General features: G+C 37.0%; 3 protein-coding genes across 3 annotated transcripts; 1 reads left to right on the top strand and 2 right to left on the bottom strand.

Annotated features, from left to right (window-relative positions):
* Positions 1-674: 674 nt before the first annotated feature.
* Positions 675-3,321, top strand: EMB1789 (CCCH-type zinc finger family protein). The gene is made up of 5 exons (XM_086599844.1): positions 675-1,007; positions 1,096-1,224; positions 1,297-1,338; positions 2,276-2,413; positions 2,538-3,321. Exons 1-5 carry the CDS (start codon positions 978-980, stop codon positions 3,117-3,119), a joined length of 921 nt encoding a protein of 306 aa, XP_086455970.1. The 5' UTR covers positions 675-977; the 3' UTR covers positions 3,120-3,321.
* A 1,492-nt stretch (positions 3,322-4,813) lies between these two features.
* BGAL17 (beta-galactosidase 17) lies at positions 4,814-15,329 on the bottom strand. The gene is made up of 19 exons (XM_086599841.1): positions 15,194-15,329; positions 15,007-15,111; positions 14,613-14,808; positions 14,091-14,179; positions 12,664-12,744; positions 11,865-11,959; positions 11,522-11,592; positions 11,276-11,366; positions 10,649-10,766; positions 10,475-10,570; positions 10,346-10,394; positions 8,929-9,119; positions 8,735-8,806; positions 7,213-7,362; positions 6,349-6,399; positions 5,910-6,078; positions 5,656-5,801; positions 5,476-5,541; positions 4,814-5,186 (listed from the first exon to the last, which is right to left on the bottom strand). The coding sequence occupies exons 1-19, from the start codon at positions 15,323-15,325 to the stop codon at positions 5,091-5,093; spliced, it is 2,064 nt and encodes a 687-aa protein (XP_086455967.1). The 5' UTR covers positions 15,326-15,329; the 3' UTR covers positions 4,814-5,090.
* A 6-nt stretch (positions 15,330-15,335) lies between these two features.
* LOC147507116 (Pentatricopeptide repeat (PPR) superfamily protein) lies at positions 15,336-19,131 on the bottom strand. The gene is made up of 3 exons (XM_086599842.1): positions 19,032-19,131; positions 16,774-18,695; positions 15,336-15,476 (listed from the first exon to the last, which is right to left on the bottom strand). The coding sequence occupies exon 2, from the start codon at positions 18,493-18,495 to the stop codon at positions 16,843-16,845; it is 1,653 nt and encodes a 550-aa protein (XP_086455968.1). The 5' UTR covers positions 18,496-18,695; positions 19,032-19,131; the 3' UTR covers positions 15,336-15,476; positions 16,774-16,842.
* Positions 19,132-19,433: the final 302 nt, after the last annotated feature.

Genomic DNA, 19,433 nt, shown 5'->3' with positions numbered 1-19,433 from the left:
TGATAATTGATACATAATGCGCAATGAGCAAATCAGTATGGAACAATGATGAAATAGTTTTTTATGAGTCCGGCTACACAGTAACCGGTTACTGGGATCAAATCCCAGCAACCATTACAAAGTGCCGTTGGATTGTTTCGGTTACGCATCTCGGCACACACGGATCTTAGATCTAAATCAATGGTGACTTGTAACGGTTGCCGAGATTTGATCCCAGTAACCGGTTACTGGAAAGTCGAATCCATTTTTTATTAGGCTAGTATTTTTTTTTTATATACTTCAGTATCCCTCAATACATAAGTCTGATATTTTGTTGTTTATATTTTGCTTTCTTAAAATTATGCTTTAAATCATACTCCGAAAATAGTTGTTTTTGTTTTTAATCCTTCAATGTTTCGAATGGAATGTATTGCAGTTGTTTGATCTTGTCGATCTCTTCAGAAGTTCTTCTTGAATTAATACAACCTGTTACAACTCGCGAGAATTAGACATGGTTGTTCTTTGTTAGTACCTTGTTTTCAACCTCTAGGAAGTGGAGTTGGATTCATTTTAAATTCGGTACGTCCAGCCCATAACCTTAATAAAAACGATACGGGCCTCCAGCCCAGTCCATTAAAGAAAAAAAAAATTCAGGCCCAATTTAGAATGCGCGGGAGATAAATAGGGTTTAGGGTTTAAGAATCAAAGAATTAAAAAAAGAGGCAGCAGAATAATGAGTGAAATAGAACAAGGGTTTCCAGTCTACCAAAGACGTCATCTTCAAAGCAATACTTATCAATCTCTCCTTCAAATCTTCACTCTATTTCAAAATTCAAAGGATGATGCTAATTTTAATGTTAATGTTAATGTAGATAAAGTTTTTTGAGGAAGGGGAAATTGAGTGTAGTAACCAAGGAGAAAAGGGAAGAGAAGATGATTCAAGAAGTCAATTGGACTATAGTGATATTTATAAGACTAAAGAGAGGACTCCTAGAGTAATGACAGAGAAAAGAAGAGAATCCAAAAAGGTTAGACTCACTCTTATTATTATTATTATTTACATTGATTGATTGATGCTGGAGCTATGTACTCATAATAAAGATTTGTTTTTTGCAGAAAACCAAGAGGAAAAAAAGAGCAGAACAAGATAAAATGTCTGGGGTTAAAAGGTTGAAGTTGCACACAATATCAAAACCAATACAAGTGAAATATTGCAAGCATTATCTTAAAGGAAGCTGTCATCAGGTGATGCTCTGATTTCTTGTTGTGTGTCTTGCTTTTTGTCCAATCACTAATGTCTAGTTTTTTTTTTTGCAGGGCGATTCGTGCAAGTATTCACATGATATAAAAAAGCCTGAGGTAAATTATTTTACCCAAATTGTATTTGTTTCTGGATGTTCATTGGTTAATACTTGCATGCTTGGCACATACAAACAACACAGAGATGTATGTTCACTATGTCTATCGTGTTGGTAAAGAGTCTGGGGAGGAACATTAGGCTCAAACAGCAACACAGATATCTCAATCTGTAGACATTTCTCCTTAGCAATCAACACATCATTAAGCCTTCCTTTGATAAAGATTTTTAGAATGAAAACGGTGAATTATATTTGTAGAACCAAAAATAGTGCTCATAACTATAGCGGCCCAGTCTACCCATTTTACTTGTGGCTGTTTTAGGGGCACAATGACATGAATGAACTCTTTGTGCACATTGAGAATTGCATTTGTTGGAAAATTACTTGGAAGTTTTCCCTGTTTTTTTTTTTTTTTCGGTAAGTTTTCCTGTTTTGGTTAATAGTAAGCAACCAGTTTAGATTAACAATTTATGCTCAAATAGGAGCTGGAATACAAGGCTCAGTTTACAGAGTGTCACTTGACTTAATATTTGACAATTCAAATGTGATCAGCCAATATCTAGGATTTGGGTACAACCCAGTATTAGTATCTAACCAATGACGCTTGCAACACATGGATAGTATCTAACCAATGAGATTATAAGGGCCTTTATGTAGCATGTCAACATCTCCGCAAATTGTGTTATTACCCATGTTGGCATGCAATACAACTATAGGAGAGTTTAGATGGTAGAAAAACTGTTATGATCAATACTCTTCTTTAAGCGCTTTGTGTATATTCCATATTGTACATTATTCTGTTCAGTGAATATCATAGTTATTACTGAACTGTGTATCCATGTTGTACATACTGAATTTCCCTTAATATATGGATCTTTTTATCTATTACAAAAAAGGCGTCTTTCCTACCTGTATGTTAATAATCTATTTTGTCGCAGTTTTGCAAGTATTTCCTGAACAACTGCTTGAAAGGGGCTGACTGTCCATACGATCATGATCCCTCCAAGTATCCTTGTCACAAGTACCAATCTGAAGGTTTTTGTGTTAGAGGAGCTGCGTGCCAGTTTTCACATAAGGTAGTGCTCATACTAGTCTTAACTCTTAATGGTTAGACGAAACATTAAGTTGTACATTTATGTTGTTGGTCTTGTCAAGCTATGACTTACGTCATTGGATCACTGATTATATGTATCGCCACAGGTGCCACTTGCGAATAGTTCCTCTGCAGCATCAGATGCTAAGCAAAAAGCAGAACTGCAGGGTAGTGCGATTTTAGGGAGGCAACCTAACAAGGGAAGCACTTCTAAGGAAAGTCTGAACATGTCGAAAAACATGACTAGGGACACACCAGCCTCATTTGGAACTATTAGACACCAAGGGCAGAATACTGTAGATTTGAAACCACCGGCACAGGCACCTAAAGGAATAAGCTTTCTCATGTTCGGGAATGACTCCAGTAAGCAGCCAGATGGCCAATGCCAGTCGCCTCCAGTCGGAGATAATGTTGCCTCAACATGCTTTAAAAACCAAGGTGTGTCAGAGAGGTTGTATAGTTCAAACAAGACATCAGGAAGAATGTCATCTATTCTTCCCGTGGGTCAATCCTCATCGATGATAAGTGACGGGAAGGATAAGAATTTGCACAACTCTGCTCAGAAAGCACAACCGTCAACTTCATATGAGTCCAAAAAGAATGACCAATCTGCCCCATCAACTGCCTCAAATGGAAACATTCCTACAATTTCCAGCATTTTACAGGATTTCTTATTTGTTGGTCAGTAAGCATCTAACTGAGCCTCACAATTTTCCCTCATCAACTCGTGTTGTATTGTTGTTCCTTGTAAATTATTTGGACACACTAAATAAAAGATGTAGTGAAAGGTTGTTCTAGCAAGCTGAGATACTGATTTAGAAATTAGAATTGTAAATCGCAAAAGAACATCTTGTACCATTTCTCCTTTTCATTGGAAAATTCTTGTGCTCATGTATTATTGCTTTGACCTAGATATGTACCGCAAATTAACTTGGTTTTGATCTTTTGTTTCTCCCCACATATAAATTGAAGCTAGTCAGATTGTGAGAAGTTACAAGTTTGTAAATTCTTTTGGAACTTTTCCCTGAAACGATTTGGTGAAACTGGTAATACCACCAGCAGCAGTGAAATTGATAGAAAAAGCAAGGCAGTCCTGTACTGTAACTGCAAACACAAACTAATGTTAGGTTATACATCGGGACTCAGAAACTAATAATGTAACTAATTTTATTATCTCTATGAACTATGGTATTTGTAATAATAGAGACGGTTATCAATTGTCCGCCAATATGGCAATACATCGGGACTGTCCACAGAAACATTATAATTTTGTATTTATTACATTTTTGAAGTCGTGATAAAGGATCACAATAGAAAAAACCACACCAAGTTCCTGAAGTTTGTGGGGATTGAGAAGGACGAGGGGAAACTTAAGCTCTTCAATTGTGTCGTGCACTACATACATGAGCTAAACTTCTTGATTTCCATTGGACTTGAGTACGTATCTAAAGCAGATGTTGATGATGACGCGCAGCTACCACCTCCACCATCTCCAATAGATGTTAAGTTAAGGCGGCAGAGTTAGTCAGATAGCTGTGGGCTGTGGCTAATCACAATCGAAAACTGCGTACAATGCTTCAACTGGTAGATGTTTTTGATTGGTTTGAATTAGAAAAAACTGCAAGTGATTTTTATTCAGTTCTCCCTCATTATCCGCGTGCATGGTCCTGCTAAAGAGAAGCATGCAATGTACAGCGGGAAGGTGACGGAACAATTGGTAAACAATATTTTGGAGTCAGTTGGAACTGCGTGTCTATGACATACCAGCAGATATACCTTCTGTTACCAATGCTCATGCTGAAATTTTGGCAGAGTTTGCGACACTGATCACAACCGCAAGATGCATACAGAGTTGGAGTTTGTGGGTTGCGGAGTATAAAGGCGAGTGAGAACAAGGAGGACAGACGGACAGTCATAAAGTACAATCTCTCTCTTATCAATCGACCAAAGCAAGCATAAAATCTTTAAATCAGATGTTACTGAAAGACCAGGTTCGCATCCCATGGATTCAACTGGTATGCCTCCGAAGGCAGACGCAGACCTAGTGCGAAAGGCGCAGTAACAGTGGATCAGAGTTGCAAAGCAAGGTGCAAAGTCTTCTGTGCAAGGTCTTTTCTGCTGAGTGAGGCATTACACATGAGTAAAGTTTGGCTTTAAAATTTGTTGCTGATTACACCTGAGCATCTAGGGTGTGATCTAGGCTCTATCAGAGCCTACCTCTTCTTCCCTCTCTTCGCATTTAGAACCTATTACGTCCGCTATGTATCAGAACCTCATTTTAATTTGACACAACATAGTATGAAATGATTGCTACTCTTCAATGTGAGCAACACAAATCGAGAATATTATCTACTCAATATCAGCTCAACAAATACACACCATCTAAGGGAAAAAGGCCTTTACTTCAATTTTCTTACTTCCTCAAAAAGTATAACATCAAACACCACACTAATCCTGGTATGGAAGGAAAACTTGAGGAAGAGACACTGACAACTCACTTACGGTTGTATTTACAAAAGGAGACATCATCACGCTCTTAAACAAATGGTGAACTGTTCCAACTAAAGTGGCACTTCCTTAAACTCATTTTAAGTGATTGATCATATATCCTGGAGATAATATTACTGCCGTTGGTTCAGCAGAATAATTAGTCCATCGTTTCAAAGTTGATGTACTTTCGAACCACATGTGAAATCAGGTTGAGCAACCGAGCTGATGACAAGTTCAGCGTTTGGAGCTTCTAACTCAAGTATCACCTAGAATTAGAACAACCAAATGTGAGCATGAATATACTACAATTGACACTCCAACTGTGCTAAAACCAGAATAAGCACTATGTCGAGTTGGTAATATGTGTTTTTCTCCTTTTTATTTTTCTGTTCAAATATCCTATATAAACCACAAAATGTCTCCGCACCCTCTATATGTTATGATGTTTAATGGAGAATATAATTAGTCAAGGAGACACAGGTGTCTATTGGAAATGCTAGATGTATAAGTATCAAGAGCTGAAACTCATTTTAATAAGAAAGTGAGCTAACGTACCACAACATTATCCCCATGTCGAAGAACAGGAGCAGGAACATAGAGGTTGCACTGTGGTCCACGTAACTGTATCATATTAATCCAACCATTATAAAAGAAGAGAAGAGAGATGTAAGACGAGATAGCAGTTCAACATTTCACAAATATGATCACTTAAAAAGATCTGAAGATCATTTTTACCGGCCAGAATCTTCCCAAATTAAATCCGTTGACAAATGCAATCCCTTTACCCCAGCCATTGAATGATAGAAACGTGTCTTTTACTTGGTTTATTGTGTCAATCATGAAACGCCCCTCGTAAATCGCTGGAGTTGTTGAGTTGATCGCTGTGAAAGCCACATTAACTTAAGCCTCAGTGTATATGTCCTTAGCTTGGATATGCTTACAGAATAACAAACTACAAATAGCCAAATATATGATGTTCTTAAACATACTGGAATGATTTTTTAACTTTTTATGGCGATATGACTTAGCAGCCACAGAATCGGCAACTTGCAGAATAGGATTGACTTTCGTTAGCTTATTCAAATTGTGTGAAGAAATTGGGAACATCTTCCACCCATGAAGAATGCTTCCATCCAGTTTAACATCTGACAGTATCCCCTGCAAAAATAAAGATAAAGGATCAACTAATGACAGGTAATGTAACTATGGAAGGTGCTGAACATCATTATATACAGTTACCATTACAGAATATAATAAGTTCAATTCGTAATATAATACAAAGCTAACAGTACTAGGTTAAAATGGAAAGAACGACATTGATCTTGAGCATTGATATTTGACTGAGCAGAATGAAGTAAATAATATGAATTGGGAAATCAATTTTAAGGAAAACTTTATATAATAAATGGACACATAACACGTACTTACCTTCCTGTCGTATATGTGGGATCCATAATTCACCCGACCCATGTTTTCAACCTACAATAACATGATAATAAAGTGAGTGACCAATCCGTACTTCATAGCTCTAAAAGTGAACAAGTTTCCCTTGTACACAAAGTGAGAAAGCAAATTTTCTAGTTTTCTTTTTAATCAGCATTCTTTTCAATCAACTATTTCTCACGTCATACTGCAAAAACAGAAACATGGCGACCCAATTACAAAATGTATACAATTCCTATTTGACCACGCAATCGATGTCGAAGCGCAGAAACAAAAACGTGAAGGTTTGTATTTCATTGAGTACGACAATTAATAATTCAAATCCACTTTATACAATTATTCTACTTATTTACCGTTTTTAAAAAAAAACAAAAACATCTCGAAACCAAAAGAATAGAAAGGGAAATACAAAGCCTTAAGTCAAACACCTTTTTTGTTTTTTTTTTATTGTTTTATATATCAAAGATATATTTAATTGAATCTCCAAAATAAATCATACAAATGCAGTAGACGACAAGTGAGCTACAAATTGTGCTGCTTGTCCATGCCTTGACTCAAACTCCCATTCAGAAGTTAGAACAGTATTCCCTGGTCCCCTTAAACCCACTTTTTCCATGGCTTGAGTCAAACTCCCACTTAGAAGAAATAACAGACACTGCATTTGTCTGAATATGACATTACCATAAGAGTAACATATGAACTTTCTATGCTTTCATTGTCTACGATCACAGTTTTACCGTAGAGTTACTGAAGGAGTCATTGTTTTAAGGTCTCTTGAGAATTAATAGGTGAACTTTTTCAAAATTGTCCATTTGAACCCAAACATGAGACATTGGAAGGCTTATTTACCAGAACAAACAATCTGATGTTGGAAACACATTCAATCCTAGGAACTCCAAGGGGAAGGTTTGACCATCTTTCAATTGTTCCAACATATCCGGGGGTTTTGCCGTCATTTCCGGATGCACATGAAACAAATACTTGTGCTCTGTCATGGACCTGCAAGATGTAGATATTGTGACCATAAATTTTTAACTAACTCTTATTGATAGTGAGTGCAAAAAGTAAAAGAAGAATTCATGAGGGAACACAATGGTTTTATTGTTTGGGACCTGGGCATTCATATTGCTCTCTCTGACAGGGATATAGTGAGTGTGGCTGCTCTCACGATGATGTTAGACTCTATTCCTTCCGGGAGACCGGACAGAGATAAGAGGCTTTGGTCTATTGACAAGAAAGGGAGATTTTATATTTTTACTTTAAGCTTCGTTCACTAATCTCCCGTCATGATCTTAATGCCCTTCCTAAATTTCCTAGTAATATAATCTGGAGTTCTAAAGTTCCGTCAAAAGTTGCATTTTTTGTTTGGTGTGCATCTCTTGGTAAAATCTTGACTATTGACAATCTCAGAAAAAGACGTGTCAAAGAAGTTCTTGTCAACTTTTGTCCGTTGTGTTTAAAGGATGGGGAGTTTGTGAATCATATTCTTTTGCTTTGTCTTTTTTCATGATGGGTTTGGTGTCATTTTATTCTAGAGTCGAGGGTTTCTTGGATTTGTCCGGTTTCGGTGACGATGTTATTAGCCTCATGGGACTTGAGAGTTCACTATGAGAAGGGGAGACGACTTTGGAGCATGTTGCCTTTTGCGATTCTATGGGGCATTTGGTTGAGAGGAATTAGAGACACTTTGAGGGAGCAACAACGCCTATAGAGAAAGTTGTGTTGGCAATCAAAGCTCTTTTATGTTTCTGGTCAAAGGTGCATATTGAGACACGAGACATACCTTTTGAAGTGTTTGTGTTTTGATGGGAGTCCATAATGAGATGATCGGGCTAAGAGACTTGTCACTTTATGTTTTTTCATTTCTTTTCTTTTTCTATATGTATGTAATGGAGGATATCTCATCCTTAAGTATCTATCTTTAATTATATTAATAAAATTATACTTTACCGATCATAAAAAAATAAAATAAAAAAATACTAAGTTCCTATAATCAGTGTCATTCTCCAAACTTGTCAACTATTTGTTCTCAATCAAAATGAAGGAAGAGACGCAATGATGGGTGGCAAAGCAGAAGATTAGGACTACCTCACAATTTCCACTGGTAAAAGAAGCACACAGTGGATGACCAAAAAGTCAACTCAAATGGCAGAAAATAGAAATTGGCTTATGTTGTAAGCCTTTCCTTCTTTTTCCTTTTGGCAATAGACACACAGTGAAATACAGGCCCAACCAACACTTAACAGGAGGAATGAAGAAACAAGAATTGCAGGTAAAATAACTTTTTATGATACAGATCCCCAAAATGAGAAAAAAAAAATATCAATCATATGATTAAAAGGTGAAACATAGAGGGAAGGTCCGTACTTACCTTTGGTATGGACAGAATGCTTCCATTTCTTTTTGGTGGATATTCAGACACATATAGCAGGAGCCCAAACATCTGGATATGTATTAGACATGGTAAGGAAAAAAGTATTCCATGCCACATCCTTGAATTATAAAAACATGCCAGTACCACTTAGTTTAAAACTTTACATGAATGAAAATGTAGTTCCTTCACACCTGACCAATTGATTCCATAGGGAGCGGGTTTACAGATTCAATTACATCTGAAGGATCACACACTGCATCCAATACGTCAAACAGTGAGGCAACCTTTTGTACTTTGATTTGTCCATACACTCGCTTTTCATTATTGGAAGGAACTGGAGGAAGTGGTACTGCAGTGTATTGCTGTATAACCCTTCGCAACGCTGAAAGAAGCATCAGGCGCATAAATGATTAGAGATTTAACTGACTGATGTATATAGCCATGACACAATGTACTATATATTGAATTGGGAGTCAAAAAGACTTTTTTACTTGAGCCTCGGGGATTAGCTTGTTCAAGAATTGGCTATTCCAAGACCTACATTTCTGTCGAAATTATTGTAACATAGCCTCCTCATTCTTTTATTATGTATTATACGAGCTATCCCCTTCCAGTGCAGTTTCTCCCTAAACATCAAAAAAAAAAAAAGGATAAAAGGGGGGCGGTCTCAGAAGACCCTACCACTTTATCAAAGTCAATTCCTTCTCCCACCTTGCTGAAAATTATATCCCTTGTACGTTTCTTGGACTCCCTTCCATATGGCATGCTGACGGAAAGGATAGTCCTACTACATGGTTTCCACAGGTATTGAGTCCTAGGTGAGTATGGCTAGGCTTGTAGGAGATTATGAGGACTGCACTAGCCTGTGGAGTAAGTCTTTTTAGTAATATAGTTTAGATTGATTATTAAGGGGAACCTTTTCTGCTGATAAATAACTATATCAACATATAAGAAACCATGAAAGATCCAGTTTATCCCAGTTTATTTCATTGCTCCGTTCATTAGATATTTAGAACCAAAGAGATAACTTCCAATACAAAATGAAATACAAGATTTTTCAGAGTGTGAGGAAGAATTGAACGTATTCCTAAATAAAGCTTGAATCTAACACCTCTCAAACTTGGGGAACACCAACTGTTTCTCCTGTTGCAAAGGAAACTTGCTACACAGGAAGAATAATGACCACATTTCTTTTATCGTCCGACTATGTCTAACTCATTTATCAAGAACAACAGATTTAGAAAAAATGGGTGAATCACAACCGGCTCTTAAATATAAAGATAAAACGCCGACTTGATACAGATTCTTTAGATGTTGGACAATACCAACTTAATGAAAACCTTTTTTCTCCACTGAAGAATGGCATCTCATTCCTTCCGTGGGACACTGGGCCATTTTAAGTGTATACTCCACAAACTAAAAGTGGACGATTTCTACTTCACTGCAGCTTAAAGAAGTTGATATTCACATTCTTAACACCACATGGATTTTGTTAAACTCGTTTAATATAAGCTGGATGTTCTGTTTTGATGCAATCATCTACTTCAGATATCAATAGACCACCTACGTAAGATATCAGTTGACCACAATGAGGTAAAGAAGACACACCTTTGAATTTTGCACTGTCCACATCGCCTGATTCCTTAATTGGAGCATCCTGGAAAAGAAGGAAGTCAGCTTGATGGGTAACAGAACTAAGTTAGATGAGAATATACAAGGTCTTCAGGATCTTCTTACATAATCATAAGAAGTGAGATCCGCCTTGTAATCAGAATCATATGCACCAGTGTTTGCACCACCATAAAATCCAAAATTTGTTCCACCATGTGCCATCTGAATTTGAATAACGCATAGCAATTCATTTTAATGCAAGAAAAAGAGCATACTAGAATGGGGACCATAGTACCATACATAGAGCACAGCGGAACCATTTCGTGACAAGATAGACTTCAAGGCATTTGCTGTAAAAGCAGCATCAGTTTCGGCAATTTTCTCTCCCCAATGAGTAAGCCAACCTGTGTAAAATTCTCTGGCATGAGAGAAATTACTAGCATCAGATCTCAAAGTTCAGAGAAAAATATAACCTAATATAAACCTGAGTACCAATGACACAGTGTCTAACACGGGTACAATTCCATGCAAACCCAAAACGTGGATATGAGTGGATTTAAATAATAATATCTCAGCACATATAATAGTGTATTCTGAGCCACCCCATAGGCAACAGAACGTCAATTATCACAAAAGTTGATTTCTTTTCTGATATGCAATATGTGGTGGAACAAGTATTAGACCTAAAACAAGACAAATATATTGTTTTCCTTTTCATGAGAGCAAGATGGGTATAAAAGTGGAATCAGCAAGTGTACCAATGTTTTATCTCTTGAGATAAAGACTTTGTTGCAGAAGCACATCACTAAGCCAACCCCTGATTACCACTATCTTGACACTGGTGCTGGTATCAGAGATGTGTCGATATGCATTACTTTCAAAACACATGATGTCCTTATTACATAGTAGAAACATTAATCTACTTACGAAGAAAGAGGGGGTGATCTTCCTGGGGGGTTGAATTCCTGCTGCAATTTGAATATAGGCCATGGATCATCACCAGTCGTGAAGTCAACAGCTGGAAACCAGCAACAAACAATATCTAATGTACCTATTACAGTAAACCTCTGCCATACGTTACATATTCTGACATTAAGTTTCTTGTCTAATAAAATTTGATCAGTTGCTTTCCATGTCCAAAAGTTTGAATTTCAAGACAGATTAATATATAACCTGTAAAAACATTAGCTCCAGAAATGGTTCCTTTCTCAAGAGTGTCCCTTGAACCTCCATCTGTCGTATACCTACAAAACCATCGTGTTAAAAACAAACAGCTAATTAGTTTAGTCAAAGCCGTTTGAAAAAAAAAAACGTTCTTGTCACTTCTAGAAAAGGAATGCAATTAAATCTACTCAAACATATACAGTACTTAAGAATTTATAATACAGTTGGATGTGTACTTTGTGTACCACAGGGAATATGTATAGACCGAATAACATATATATGGTAATCTGGATACTGATTGCACGCTTTTAACACCAATAAATATGTTAATATGAAGTTAGCAGGATCTTACAAAATTACATTTTCTCCAAGGTGTTTCCTAGCGATAGCAACAAGGTGATGAAGGTAACGTTTGTCATCCGAAAATGATCCAAACTCGTTTTCAATCTGCCAATTGGTTTTGGTCAGTGTTTAATAAAATTGAAAAATACATTGTGGCAGATATGCATGATTATTTCTGATAGAAAGGCAAGGGAACCCAAATATATAAAACTCTTCAACAGAAGGAGCATTAACATTTTGAACCAACATATATTGGTAGGTTTAAAATTGAACTGACTGTAGCATTTAATGCGAATAGCCAACCAAATCTTGGGATCAAGAATAGAAGATGATATTCACCGAAGAAACTAAACTACGAAAATTCCAATCCCAAATTACTTATTCACTGACAGCGAAGTACTAGTATCGAAAAAAGTGAGAGCAAAGTACTATGAAAGAAAGTCAAAGGATGAATGAATGATAATATATGTGATCTTAATCAAATTACATGCTTACGAAACAATTTTCTCGCATGTGTTGATAGATCAAGTTTTCGGTTCTCATAGACACCCACCAAATGTAATCCTCATATATTAATAATTACTACAGAGCATGAAGCCAGTCACTCTCATTAGAAAAAATAATGTAAGAATGCCTGTATATGATGCGTTAAACATGGACAATCAGATACTAATAAGATATATATTTTTTTTGTTGATTTGCAGATTTTTTAACTCCTAGGAGCGCCACTCGAAATAAAATCCCTTTTATCAATAAACCATACTTTCATTGTCAAAAGGAAATTTAAGCAAGGATGTAAATCCACCTACCTGGACCATAATAATGGGACCCTCATTGCTATAAAGAAGAGAGGCTATCTTTGGAAGCAGCATTCCCCACCACCGGTCAACCTTTGAAAGATCATGACAGTTGTGATGTATTAGAAAATAGAAACTGATCAGGCACACACACACACACACACACACACACACAAATACTATATATTAGGGTGGCAAAAATTCTACCATAAGAGGTAAATTGAATGATCAGCATCACGTACAAACCAAGTAACACGGACAGTTCATATCCTCAAAAAATAAAAACGTGTCTGATATGTATCCGTGTCAGACACTTGTGTCGGACACAAAGACCACACATTATGCATACGATTTCAAACTAGCGTTTCTTTTAAACAAGACTAAGAAATCAATCTATTAACAAAGTCATAATTCCATGATATCCTCCTCGCATAGGAATTTATTTGTAAGGAGGGACTTTGTAAGTTCTTGGGCCCAAGAAGTAGTTGTGCAACTGAAGAATACTAATAGTTTCTTTTTTCACTTAGTTGTGTCCCCGTGTCCTAATCCATACAGGTCACCGTGTTGGATACCGACACCCGTGTCCGTGTCAATGTAACTTTGGAAATATCATGAACAAACACCATAACTCCAACTGCCAATGTCAACCAAACAAATCATACTCAGTATTTTAAATAAGTTTGCTCAAAATGAACGACAACTGACAAGCAGTACAACAAAGATAAACAATGAATTCAATAGGTACCACCAATCCACCATATATCACAATACTATCAGTATTTTGAGATTAGGGGTGCATATTACAATTTTTCATTCATGCTTCTGCAATATTTGAGTACTCTTAACAATCTGTCTTTCATTCATTCATTCATTTTTTTTTTTTGAAACATTTAGAGCCTTAGAGGTTATGGCAGACCTCAATCTATATTATGAAATTCTCACATACAAAGTTCCGAAATGATCCTCCTCCACAATATGACTAAGGCTAGGATCTAGGGGGGGATAAAAGAACTGAAATAGTCACCATGTGACTTACACATTTTAGCTAAGTAATCAACTGCCTGATTACCTTCTCTAAAGGTATGATATACAACAAAATTCTCAAATAACCTTTCCAAAATACAATAGCTGCTACCAAATCTAAACAATACCAAGGTGACCTCTCTGAACAGTACTAAGGTGACCTCTCTGAACACTGACTTTAATATGTTGCACAGTTGTTCATTCTAAATAAGCAAAAAAAATTGAGTCACACAAGCATTTTGGTGCAACGAAAACCAGTAGACATTTTGATTGTTTAATACTTTAATACTATAGTGTGGCAGTGTGGCCTCATTCCTCTCTTCTAGTGAGCTTGGTCATCCAAACAGTAATCATAGACACATGGGACACATCCAAACAGTAATTCTAAAAGTAAGAAAGACATTAAAAACACAAACCAGCTGAAGGAACGCAGGATCAGAAGATCTCAGTCTAAGAGCTGGTTCAATGGAAAGCATCCAAGCAGGAAACCCTCCAAAATCCCATTCTACAACAAAACTTCAGACATTAGAAGGAACTGCCGGACCAAGAAAAAAAAAGGAAGCAAATTTAGTCACCAAGAACTGACAAATTATTCACACTAGCTTATCTAATTAAGGCCGAACCAAATTGGTGTTGATTCCACATATATTTCTTACAGAACTTAAATTAATAATTACAGCAATGCAGTATCAATTATCATGTGCGGCACTGATTCTAAGGATGCAACTATTTATACAAGATCCAGTCATCCAGTCTATCTAACACAAAAAAAGTCATGGAAAGTCACCTTTCACTACCGAACTTGTAAATTCAATCTCAACTAAAGGTCAAGTCAGATTGAAGGTCAACAATCAACAATCAACTAAAGACAATGGGCACTGCAACTATGTGCACTGCTGAGCCTTATTCTATTCCTAAACAGAAAATTAATTGCTCACCTGCGCATATGTATGGTCCAGGGCGAAGCATCACAAGGAAACCTAGTTTGTGACACATCTTGAGAAATGATTCTAAGTCCGCAATACCCTCAAACATCCATTCCCCAGGTTTTGGTTCATGCAAATTCCAAGGCACATATGTTTGAATTGTGTTCAAGCCCAATGCCTTTGCTCTCAAAAGCCGGTCCTCCCAGTACTGAAAATAAAAAAAGGGAAATATTAAGAGAGAAAGGTAGAGATTATTACACTAATTAAATGCAAAATACACATAAATTTAGTATCAATCGAGCTGAAAATCATGTCAAGAGATAAGATAAGATGAAATGAAATAATAAAATATTTAAAACGGGAAAGATACAAATGAAATTGTATAAGATGAAAATGGATCACTTACCTCGGGAACAATACGAAAATAATGCAAGTCACCTCCAATTATTTGTAAAGGTTGACCGTCTTTCCAGAATTTGTCGTTTTCAATCTCAAATGTTGGAATCCTAATCTGGAGAGATTAGTGTCTTGAGTGAGAATCAATATTATATATGATATGTAGCGAGAGAGATGGAGAGAGATATGTATCTTACAACAGAGTTTCTTAGAAGAGAAGAGTACTCCGGTACAGGAGGTAATGAAGGGAAATAATTCCCAAGTGATACAATGATGAGGAGAAGGGAAAACACAACTGTGGAAGCTGTTTTGATTCGACACTTCACCATTATGAGATTTGAAGCACTAAAACCACAGCTTGCTACAGCTACTGCTTTTGCTACAACTGGCCTCTTCTATTTACTCATACATGGCGGTATAAAGTTGGAAGACCATGTCTATGATATTGTTGATCTCCCTTACCAGATTCATATGAAGTACCTGAATGTTCACAAAGGATATTATATCATCTCACGATATGTAATGAAAAGACTTATACTTGCGCAACCACTGATAATCAAGAGTTATTGCAGGTGTCAACTAGCAAAGTTGGTAAAACCTTTGGGTGATGATACCACCATCAGTCTGGGGATCGAACCTCGCCAGCATCAACGAGTAACTGATCTCATTTAAAACAGGCTTGCCAATAAATAAAAAGATAATCATGAGTTATTCTATGTTACATGGACACACAATATTTCAAAAATAATCTGTGTCGGATACGTATCCACGTGTCCGTATCGGACACACACGGACACATTTTGTGTGTGATATACCTTAGTTTTTTATATTTCGCCGTGTCAAACACTCCGCATCCGTGTCGGATATGGACACACGTGTCCATGCCAATGTAACTTAGGAGTTATTTGATAAGTAGTGACTATAGATATTGAGTTTGATATAGCATTTGTTCCTACCAACAGCTTCTTTGCACAGCAATCTTCAAATGGTACATTAAAAGAGAAAAAACAGTGTGAGTATACATGAACTTTCATCAGAAGCAATTTTCTAACAACTTTTGATTGTAATAGCTTGTAATACCTATTTGTTGCTGCAGTCAATGAAAATCTGAAAAATTATGATACAGAAACCATTGGCACATAACACAGACTCCTAAAATAATCAAATTAACACTTACAGGGTCAAGTATTGTCAAATTCTTTTGATATGACCCACTAGCTGACTGTACCTTGTCTACTTGGACCTCTGTACACTGATAAGACATTCTTTTCTAAGTACAAAGTAAATTTTCAGTTGTGTTCGAACTTCGAAGTGTACCATCTGTAGCCTTCTTTTTTGAAACCTAAAAAAAAAACCTAAAATCAAGGAAAACAACCAACCTTTAGGAGTGTGGAGCTTACAAATAGATGGTCTTATTATTTTTTTTCTCATTACTGTGGAAGTGATAGACATATAATTATATAAATAAATCTGACTATCGTTAGTTAAAATTTTAGGAAAGGCACACCTATATAGAAACGTCTGAAGCACCAACCTATGTGTACAAATAAATTTTTACGTGCAAACGTTTAATTTAAACTTATTGAGTGCAAACTGAATAGATATTTGACAGAGTAACATGTATACTACACATGTTTATGCACGTATAAGCCATAAACAATCATTGATCAATAGCACTATTTCAACTTGTCAATCGTTTTCTTCATTCTCAAAGATGTCCTTAACTATTACATCTATAACATGTTTCGTAGCGAATGAAGAGTTGATCACACTTTACCATTTGTTCTGACTTGAATGCAATTTGATTCAATACAAAATCATGACAGCGTACTAGCGCAACGCCTTCTCATCCCTCATCATATTCAAGCAGACCTCCACATTCCACTGGGACATACCCAGCTATCTTCAAGTGTCTATTGATTACATATAAAACTCCCTGGATCCTTTCACTTTGAGGATGTGATTTGTCCCCCGCAATGAATTCATGGACTATACTGTTTAATTCGATTGAACTTCCTCCTGGCATTTTCTTCACTCCCTTATCTCTCATGGCTTTCCTTACCATCCCGACTTCATGCCACCTCCCGAAGGTTGCATATATGTTAGAGAGGATGGTATAGTTTCCGCTGTTATGAGGCTCCACCTCAATGAGATGTCTCAAAGCACACTCCCCAAGCTCAACATCACCATGAACTCTAGAAGCAGCTAAAAGAGACCCCCATATCGCTCCATTGGGCTCAAAGGGCATTTCCCTAACAAGTTCATGTGCTTCTCTGAGGTAACCAGCTCGTCCAAGAAGATCAATCATGCAACCATAGTGCTCGATCTTGGGTGACATATGATATCGTGTGATCATGCTATTGAAGTACCAACGACCCATTTCAACCAAACCGACATGGCTACAAGCCGATAGGATGGCAAGAAAGGTGACATCATTTGGCCTAACCCTCTCTCTTTCCATGCGAGAGAACATTTCAAGGGCTTCTTTGCCAGACCCGTGGAGAGCAAACCCTGCAATCATTGTTGTCCAAGTGATAACACTTCTACGCTTCATCTTTTCAAAAACTTCTAGTGCTTTCTCTATGCTCCCTGATTTTACATACATATCAATAAGGGCATTGCTAAGAGGTACTATCTTAGGTATACCACACTTATCTATGTAGTCGTGGATCCACTTCCCCAACTCAAGGGCACCTAAATGGGCACAGGCAGAAAGTGCAGCCAACATGGCTATTTCATCCGGTTTGACATCCTCAAGCTGCATTCTTCGAAATATTTGAATTGCCTCATTTGGATGGTTCATCTGAGCATAACCTGCAATGACTGTTGTCCACGATATCACATTTCGCTCAGACATCTTTTCAAACAGAATCCTTGCACTCTCCAGATCCCCAACCTTAGAATATCCTGCAAGCATTGCATTCCACGAGACCACGTCGCGAGTAGGCATACCATCAAAAAGGCGACGAGCATCTAAGATTACCCCACAAGCTGAATACATCTGAATCAGAGCAGTCATTACGTGAACATCAGCATCTAGCCCAAATCGGATAGTTTGACTGTGAATCTCTCTCCCTACTTCAACTGCCATCAAATGGACTACAGCCTTTAGCACAAATGGGAAAGAATAAGTATCTGGTCGAAAACCCATAACTTGAATTCTATCATATAAAAGGATAGCCTCTCTTGGAGAATTTGTTCGAGAGAGACCTTTAATCATGGTGTTACAAAGATAGATATCTGGTTGGGTTTTGTGGGTGAACACAGAATACCCATAAGCTGTGAAACCCAAGACAGAACAAGTGTCAATGAATTTACTGAGAAGAAGGTTGTTCTGGTCCAGCCCTCGGGGAACCATGTATCCATGAGCTAAGTTTATGTGTTTGAAGTTGGAACACTGATTCAGCAAAGGTAGGAAATATGTATCTGCAGATGTATGTAGTTTCCGTCTCGAAAAGTAAGAAGAAAATCGCAGCACGGTGGAGAGTGTACAAAACATTGTTTTCCTAGAGAAGCTTTGAGTAAGTACATTTTGGACCTCTCATTAATCTCTTTTCCTTCTTCTATAATCTAAAGGTTTCGTAGTTGACGACAAGTCCCGAAGATTTTGAGGTCAATAACTCTTAGTACATTTCATCCCTTGTGTGCCTTTACAATGTCAACGATTATTGAGATACAGAATAAGAGTGAAGACCAAACCTGAAAACATATTTGAAGTTTTGAACCATGAAAAGATATTCCAACCACCAATGGCTAATTCACTTATTAAAAAAAAAAAAAAAAAAAAAAAAATACTGGTACTAAGTCACATTGACACAGATACGCATGTCGGTGCCTGACACAGCAACCTATATGAAGTACGACCTTATTTCTAGAAGTCAACTTTACAATTCAAACAACACAAATAAAATGGTAAAAAAAAAAACAACCTTTCTAGTAAATGGAAAGACCCAACATGATATAAACCTTAAAACTTGTGGGTGTCTCATTTCAATTGCAGAAAACTGAAGAGTTAAGAGATGGAAATCTTCTTACAGGTTAGAAGAGTTGAATGGTGAGTGGCATCCTCGTTTCTGCTCTTGCTCACTGAGGAAGAAGACTCGGTGTTATATTTGAACCCATCACTCTTTGAAGCCCAAACTCGGCCCTCTCGAAAGCCCAATAGGCCCAACCCATTGACAGACTCATAGTGGGTCGGTTTTTACCGGTTTCGGTTCTAGGTCTATTTTTAGCGGTTCCTATCGGGTTCGGTTCTTTTGGGTTTTTTCCTATATTTTGAAAACCCGGACCCATACCCATTAAATAAGTCGGTTCCGGTTCCTTATCGGGTTATATATTTTTATTGCTAAAATTAATTTTTTTAGTTATATAACCAATATAAAAGTTGGTTTACGGGGACTATAACACTTGTCATCGATATTTTTGTCCTCTAATAAG

Source organism: Coptis chinensis, chromosome 3 (genome assembly GCF_015680905.1).
Source record: "Coptis chinensis isolate HL-2020 chromosome 3, ASM1568090v1, whole genome shotgun sequence".
Taxonomy (NCBI): Eukaryota; Viridiplantae; Streptophyta; class Magnoliopsida; order Ranunculales; family Ranunculaceae; genus Coptis; species Coptis chinensis.
This window is presented reverse-complemented; position numbering and strand designations above follow the sequence as displayed.

Coding starts and splice junctions, on each gene's coding strand:
- EMB1789 (XM_086599844.1), top strand. CDS start 978: ATGACAGAGAAAAGAAGAGAATCCAAAAAG. Junction 1,225..1,296: donor TTAAAGGAAGCTGTCATCAG/GTGATGCTCTGA, acceptor TTTTTTTTGCAG/GGCGATTCGTGCAAGTATTC. Junction 2,414..2,537: donor CGTGCCAGTTTTCACATAAG/GTAGTGCTCATA, acceptor GTATCGCCACAG/GTGCCACTTGCGAATAGTTC.
- BGAL17 (XM_086599841.1), bottom strand. CDS start 15,325: ATGGTGAAGTGTCGAATCAAAACAGCTTCCACAGTTGTGTTTTCCCTT. Junction 14,180..14,612: donor TGGACCATACATATGCGCAG/GTGAGCAATTAA, acceptor GTTTTGTTGTAG/AATGGGATTTTGGAGGGTTT. Junction 10,767..11,275: donor AGATCACCCCCTCTTTCTTC/GTAAGTAGATTA, acceptor CTCTCATGCCAG/AGAATTTTACACAGGTTGGC.
- LOC147507116 (XM_086599842.1), bottom strand. CDS start 18,495: ATGTTTTGTACACTCTCCACCGTGCTGCGATTTTCTTCTTACTTTTCG.